This window comes from Chelonia mydas, chromosome 8 (genome assembly GCF_015237465.2).
Source record: "Chelonia mydas isolate rCheMyd1 chromosome 8, rCheMyd1.pri.v2, whole genome shotgun sequence".
Lineage (NCBI taxonomy): Eukaryota > Metazoa > Chordata > Testudines > Cheloniidae > Chelonia > Chelonia mydas.
In genome coordinates, this window is record NC_057854.1 from 93,758,336 (window position 1) to 93,766,312 (window position 7,977).

The 7,977-nt window shown below is 40.5% G+C and overlaps 1 protein-coding gene across 1 annotated transcript; it reads right to left on the bottom strand.

The window, feature by feature from the left end:
• Positions 1-450: 450 nt before the first annotated feature.
• MRPL37 (mitochondrial ribosomal protein L37) lies at positions 451-7,970 on the bottom strand. Its single transcript, XM_007062208.4, has 7 exons — positions 7,489-7,970; positions 5,918-6,101; positions 5,317-5,432; positions 4,581-4,766; positions 4,128-4,285; positions 1,307-1,510; positions 451-691 (listed from the first exon to the last, which is right to left on the bottom strand). The coding sequence occupies exons 1-7, from the start codon at positions 7,874-7,876 to the stop codon at positions 587-589; spliced, it is 1,341 nt and encodes a 446-aa protein (XP_007062270.2). The 5' UTR covers positions 7,877-7,970; the 3' UTR covers positions 451-586.
• Between the last annotated feature and the right edge of the window lie 7 nt (positions 7,971-7,977).

Here is a 7,977-nt window from a genome sequence, read left to right on the forward strand (position 1 = left end):
AAATGCCATTTTGATGGTAATACGATAATAATCTAAAGTAAATCACTAATAAGGAGCTGGGCACCAAGTTATCCAAAAACATACTAGAAGTAAAACCAAAGTGTGGTGATTGTGAAGGCCCACTGTCCCCCAAGACTTTATGCATAAAGCTTTATGAGGTGGGTTTTCTACGTAATGCAACTTGGTAACTATTGTGCTGTTTGCTTTGGAGTCAGGTACCCACTCAACACATTCTGTGCTCAGGTTCTGCTCTGTGTGGATTTCTGCTTTCCCAGCTGCTACATCCAGAATCTGCTCCTACAAACAGAAATAAATGGCAGTTTGTATATTCCCTCTTGGTGATGATGGAAAGTTGGGAAAGTATTAACTATGGCTGGGTTCATTAACTTAATGCATATGTGTATAATGGTACAGTTAAGCCATTGCAATGAAAGTTTATATTCAACAGCACACACTTAAAAAAAAAAGTCTTTATTTTCAAAAATTGTTAGGTTTTAAACCCTTAAATTACTCCATTTAAGAGCAGTATACTAGCACGTTTGCTTAGCTGTATGATCTTCTGATGAAAACATAGCAGAAAGTAAACTTAAAGGAGTTTGGTTTGAGTAGAATCTTGCACAGCTCCATGCAAATACAGTGCCAGAAACTTCTTGAATGTGTCAGGTCGATAGCCATATATTCCAGGAGGAAACTGCGGAGAAGAGACTTGGATATTCAGTTTGTAGTGAACTGATACTTAGCCAAGTAATAGTCTTTTATTTTACTCAAAAACAACTTGAAATATGGCAGTCTATCTGAAACAAGCCTTCTTTGACAGACAAGTGGGTTTGAGTGTATTTCCATTGGCATTACACTGATGGGTGGGGAATTTACCTAATGAGATTGAAGAGTCTTCCTAGTCTAAAGGGAGCTGACAGTAATATTCTCTCCATTTACTTTATATTGCAGCTGACTGTTGCATGCAAACATACATTTGCTTAGTTACTTCACTGGAGAATAACTTTTCAATAAGCACAATGAAATTGTACATCTATGTAAGATGTCTCCATTTTAGCAAGTTTAATATAAATTGCAATGCAGCTGAATACATGGATGGATATATATAAACAAACAAAACAAACAGACTGATAGTTGCTCTCTATTAATTCAGTGTACCAAAGTTTTATCAGAACTAAACCGCCTATTGTCCTATCTATACCAATACCATCTGTACAAGCGCCCAAGGCTCAAAATATATGTAAAGGGGCAGGATTTCCACTATATAATTCTGGTGAGTAAACTAGTTCTCTCAAGCCTGTTAACTTACCTTGACAACTTTCTTCCTGATTCCTGGAAGATACCGGATGTAGTCATACATATACTGATCAGAATCAATCCAGACGAGGTTTTTAACACCATCGCTAGAGGCCAAGTCTGTTGTATTTAACTGGAACACCATGAACTGGAAAATACGACCCTCTGTACCAATGCTTTGTACTACTACCGGGTGTTCTAAAACTTTGGGATCATCCTGGGTGGAGGTGGAGGAAGAGTTACAACAGACACTGGATGAGAAGATGCAGAATCAGCAATCATTTGGTTTAAAGCCAGGACTTTAACAAATGTGTTATCTTGTCCAGAAAGTTACTCTATTCAAACAGGTTTTGAATATAGATTTTGTATTTTAATTAGGGCTGTTAACTCACACAATTAACAAAAAGATTAATTGCGATTAATCGCAGTTTCATTGTTAAACAATAGAATACCAATTGAAATTTATTAAATATTTTGGATGCTTTCCTACATTTTCAAATATATTGATTCTAATTACAACACAGAATACAAAGTGTACACTGCTCACTTCATATTTTTGATTACAAGTATTTGCACTGTAAAAATAGTATTTTTCAATTCACCTCATACAAGTATTGCAGTGCAATCTCTTTATCGTGAAAGTGCAACCTACAAAGGTAGATTTGTTACATAACTGCACTCAAAAACAATGCAAAACTTTAGAGCATACAAATCCATTCAGTCCTACTTCTCGTTCAGCCAATCACTAAGACAAACAAGTTTGCTTACATTTACGGGAGATAATGCTGCCCCCACTTCTTATTTATGGGACCTTTGTAGCCAGCATTGCAAAGTATTTACATGCCAGATATGCTAAACATTCGTATGCCCTTTCATACTTCGGCCACCATTCCAGAGGACATGCTTCCATGCTGATGATGCTTGTTAAACAAATAATGGGTTAAATTTGTGACTCAACTCCTTGAGGGAGAACTGTTTGTCTCCAGCTCTATTTTACCTGCATTCTGCCATAGATTTCATGTCATAGCAGTCTTGGATGATGACTCAGCACGTGTTCATTTTAAGAACACTTTTGCTGCAGATTTGACAAAACGTAAAGAAGGTACCAATGTGAGATTTCTAAAGCTAGCTACAGCACTCAACCCATGGTTTAAGAATCTGAAGTGCCTTCCAAAATCTGAGAGGGATGAGGTGTGGAGCATGCTTTCAGAAGTCTTAAAAGAGCAACACTCTGATGCGGAAACTACAGACCCCGAACCACCAAAAAAGAAAATCAGCCCTCTGCTGGTGGCATCTGACTCAGATGATGAAAATGAACATGCGTCAATCTGCACCGCTTTGGATTGTTATCAAGCAGAACACATCATCAGCATGGACGCATGTCCTCTGGAATGGTGGTTAAAGCCATATGGGACATATGAATCTTTAGCGGATCTGGCATCTAAATATCTTGAAACGCTGGCTACAACAGTGCCATGAGAACACCTGTTCTCACTTTCAGGTGACATTGTGAACAAGAAGCAGGAAGCATTATCTCCTGCAAATGTAAACAAACTTGTTTGTCTGAGCGATTGGCTGAACAAGAAATCAGGACAGTGTGGACTTGTAGGCTCTAAAGTTTTAATATTTTTGAATGCAGTTTTTTTTTGTACATAATTCTACATTTGTAAGTTCAACTTTCATGGTAAAGAGAGATTGCACTACAGTACTTGTATTAGGTGAATTGAAATATAGTATTTCCTTTACAAATATTTGCACTTTAAAAAGCAATCAGAAATATAAAGTGAGCACTGTACACTTTGTATTCTGTTGTAACTGAAATCAATATTTGAAAATGTAGAAAACGCCCAAAAATATTTAAATAAATGGTATTCTATTGTTTAATAGTGTGATTAATTGCAATGAATTTTTTTAATCATGCATTCAATCACGATTAATTTTGTTAATCGCTTGACAGCCCTAATTTTAATTAAATATCTTTCAAATGGCAATGGAATATAGATGTAAACTGAACTACATGTCTGTTCTAGTTTTTCATTTCAGCTGCACACAAGACAGTTGCTTCACTGATTTCTACCCATTGCCAGTCTACTCTTAACCTTCATTAACATATTAAAATAATTGCTATTGGCATAATAAGGTGTTACTCTGAATTGGCAAACATCGTAATCAAAACATGTCTATAAAGGTTACCTATAAATCCCTGGCCTACAAAATCACTAGATGATATCAATGCAGATTTCAAAATATTGCAATGTCAGACTTAATAGAATTCACAGGCTCTCACCTCTAGGTCATCAGTTCAAATTCAATCCAGGTCAACAGTGACTAAGTCATTGCCATCGAGTGGTCTCTGATTCTCACTCCCGTTTCAAAGGGAGAGGTGTCCACATCACAAAAAGTCCACTGTGGTTGGCATCCTTCTTCGAAATTTCAGCTACAATGCTAAGGACTGAACTACCCACTCCCACCTAGTGTTCATACTTCTAGGTCAGGACAGTGGCACAAGGATGGGATGGCATAGGAAAGCTTGAACCACAAACTCTGTGCTATATTTGTCTGAATTAAAACTCAGCACCAGATACCTCCTCTCTCCACAGAGAAGTAAAAGTGCAGGTAGTAAGTAAGTATTTCAACAATCTACCTTCAAGTCTGTGAGCTCCAATTTTGTACACTTGAAAGCAAAAAACTTTCTTTGCTGCTGGCTTGCAATTTATTCATCTCCAACCACACAGGTTGTACTGCACCTTTAGATAATACCATTACAACAGCCTCCATGAACAATGACTTCTACTATAGAAGTAGTAAGGTATGACAGTCATTTTAATACGTACCCCATACAGAATCTTGGCCTTTGCCAGTGCATTGCCAAAAGCAAACATGAGCATTTTAGCCCGGAGTTGTTCTGGTCTAAATCGGACTGGACGAACGTTGGCTGATTCCACAAAGTACAGAGTGTGAGGATGAGGGTAGGGATAACCCTCTCTAAAACCTGGGTTATGGGTAACCATGAGATACAAAAAAACAGTTTAATACAAAGTTAGTCTTTCTTTTACTCTCTTCAGTAATTATTAAATTTGTATTAACACAGGTTAGACTTACTGCTGTGAAGAACCTTGTAAGATACCCTATAGCAGCACTAGCCAAATGGCTAATCCATTCTCAACTGTACACCATCTAACCTCAGCACATGAAATGTTTAAGGGAATGGGGAAGTTAAAGATTTTAGTGCTGTCCACTAGTACATAAATATTCAAGCTAATGTTTAAGTGCTACGCAACTTTTACCTGTATCATTTCGTTCTTCATATACATTAACTTCCTGAAGATCAATTGTAGGAGAGATGGGATGGAAGGTCTCTAGCATGTGGTTTTCAGTAGCCAGAATCTCATCCTTAGAGGCTATTGGCAATAATGGATTAATGGCATTCAAAAGTATTCCATTCATGCCACGAACCTGAAGAATAGATGATTCTGTAAAAAAGAGATTATATTGCATGCACACATTACACTACAAAGACTCACTAAACATTCATACTTAATTTAGAATAAATGTATTATTATTATTATTTGATTTATTCTTCTGTTGCTATAATTTTACTGTAATATGTATTCCAAGGAAAAGATGCCCTAGGTTTCATTTGCTAATGTTTAATACTCTATGGAAAAATGAAGCCATAGGCTGACCCCTGCAGAGTCAACCATGAAGTGTCATAATAGTATTACTGCAAAAATACTGATTTATTTTGCAAGGCACCTCTCTTTTCCCTCCTCCTCCCGCCCATGATTGTTAAGTAGCAGCCCAACTGGAGACAACATTTTACACAGAATACAAATATAACACTTCTATTTATTTAGTTCACTAGCTACTGATCCCATATAAGTGTGGCTTGAAAGATTGTACAGATTTCATGCACACACTATAGTAAACAAATGATCAGTTCTTTAGGATTCTATCAGGATTACAAGTAAAGAGAAAGAGAGAAGTGTTTTCTACAAAGAAAGAAAGAAAGAAGTTACTAACCTCTCTCCCATGTAGCCGCCACTTTGTAGTCTCTAGCCAACATTCTTTTAGCGAGGGAAGGATACTTGCTAGCCATTGTCCTACACAAATGTAACAAGTCTTCCAAGAGTACAGGGCTTTAGAATGAGACAAGGATTAGTAGGATAGGATACAAAAATGACTTTGAAAGTTATGAAATATGTAACGTTTCCAAATGGTTAATGCAGATTTGTTTAATACTTCAATCCATCTGACATACCAATCATGTTCCAAGTTGGCAATGATAATGTTTACTTTCAATTATTAAAACAATTGACATCTGTATTAGCTAGGATGTGATCCAAAATAGAACTAAGTTTGTACAAACCCACAGACTGTTACACACTTTGACATAAGATGAAAACAAGTTTTGAATATACTCACAAGTACAATTGTAAACAAGTGAGTGCTGGCAACTAGATACAAACTAAATTCACCTCAGTAACATTAAACAGTAAATATAATGTTCTGCTGGTAATATAGTTTTAAAAAAACCTGATACTTTTAATGGGCTGTTTGAAGCAGAGCTGCCCTGAAAAGGCTGCAGTGTAAGTAAAGATTTCTTTAACTTTTGAGGACTTACCAATAACTCTCTCTCTTGGGAATAAGTTCAGTGGTATTCCAGACACGTGCATGAGAAATTGCATTTTGTACTCGCTCATCCTGATTCTCTAGTTGGTTGGCTGGTTCATCAATAATACTAAGTACTTTTGGAGGTAAGCCTTCCATTAGCTTGGTCTTTGTTAGCCATAGTGCTTGCCTTACTCCTTGGAGTCAAATCAAAACATTTATTGAAGATATTCAGCAGCGTTAACTATGCCATAAATGGGTTAATATAAAAATGGTCTTTTACCTATTGAATCTTAAGCACTTATGCTACCACTAATATAGAATACTTCTCAGTATGACCAAGTTATCAGGAACATTCATTTTAGTCTGACCACTTTCATTTATGTACAACATCGAAAAAAGTATGCATGCCTCATTAGCACCATATAAGTTACACCATGCAATATTTATTGAAAGAGGTTAGTTTATAAGTGTTTTTCCCTACTCATTTTTTAATTCTAGTATATTGGCTTATGAATTACAAGGAAACAAGATATGAGAGACTACGTATAGCACAGCAGAGAATGGGGTAAAAACATTTCTTTGCATATTATACTTAATGTTAAACATAAATGGGATCTTGCATTCTGCTGCATGCATAGTTCATCTGAAATTAAGTGCTGGTATACCAAAGGGAAAGAGAGCCTGTACCCCTTGCCAAAGTTTTAGCTTTCTATTTAAATTATCATAGTACCTGGGGCCCCAACAAAAGTCAGAGCCCCACTGTACACAGCCCTGTACCTTCAGGGGACATAGTTCCTAACCTGCAGCCCTTACAAACTAATCCAGTATTTTTGTTGGTCCACCCTCCTGAGAAAGTCTGTGCTAAACTACTATGCGCACCACTATTCTTGTACACAAGTGAGCGACGGGGGGGAGGGGGGGGCGGGAGGGGGAAGGGCACGGCAGAGCCCACACCCCACCACAAGTCAGGTTACAGCCACTCCAGCCAATGCAAAATGCCTTCTTGACATGAGCTGTTTTAGGACAACAAGCAGCCTCCACCTGAGTTATAGGTAGGGCCCTACCAAATTCACGGTCCATTTTGGTCAACTTCACGGTCATAGGATTTTTTAAATTATAAAATGTCATGATTTCAGCTATTTAAATCTGAAATTTCAGTGTTACAATTGTAGGGGTAGTAACCCAAAAAGGAGTTATGGAGGGGAGGGGGGTTGCAAAGTTACTGGAGGAAGTGTTGTGGTATTGCTACCCTTACTTCTGCACTGCTGGTGGCAGCGCTGCCTTCAGAGCTGGGCAGTTGAAGAGCAGAAGTTGTTGGCTGAGAGCCCAGCTCTAAAGGCAGACCGGCTGCCAGCAGCAGTAAGGATGGCATAGTATGGTATTCCCACCCTTACTTGGGAGCTGCTGCTGGTGTGGTGCTGCCTTCAGAGCTGAGCACCTGGCCAACAGCCACCGCTCTCCAGCCACTCAGCACAGAAGTAAGGGTGGCAATGATTCCCCCCCAAAAAACCCCCACACTTGTGATCTCCCTGCAACTCCCTTTTGGGTCAGAACCCAGCACCTCTCCCCCGCGCCCGCTACCTTCCAGCATCTTGGCTCGCTGGTGGCACACGTAGCAGACGCGCTCCTTGTAGAGGGGCATCGCCTCGTAGCGCGGCCCCGGGGAGTGCCGGGGGTCGTGCCAGCCCCGCTCCCAGCGCGGGTGGCGGGGCCGGGCCAGCCAGGGCACGAAGTACTGCTTGCCCGCGTAGGTGACCTGCTCCAGCCCGGGGATCTGCTCCTGCACCGGCCGCTTGTCCTGCCAGCTGCGGGGCAGCGGGGCCCCTGGGGGCGGCCCGCGGGTGGTCCAAGGCGTGCGGGGCAGCGGCCTGCGCGGGGCCTGCACAGTCTTGCCGCGGTGCGGCCCACGCGGGCCCCACGCCCGCAGCCCCCCGGCCGCCGGCCTCACAGGCCACCATAACCCCGCCATGCTCGGCTCCCGTCAGGGACTCCGGCCCTGGCCCTCCTCGGCCCAGCCACCCGGAAGAGTCACCGACTGGGGGCCGCCATTTTCCCTGGCGCGGGGCATAC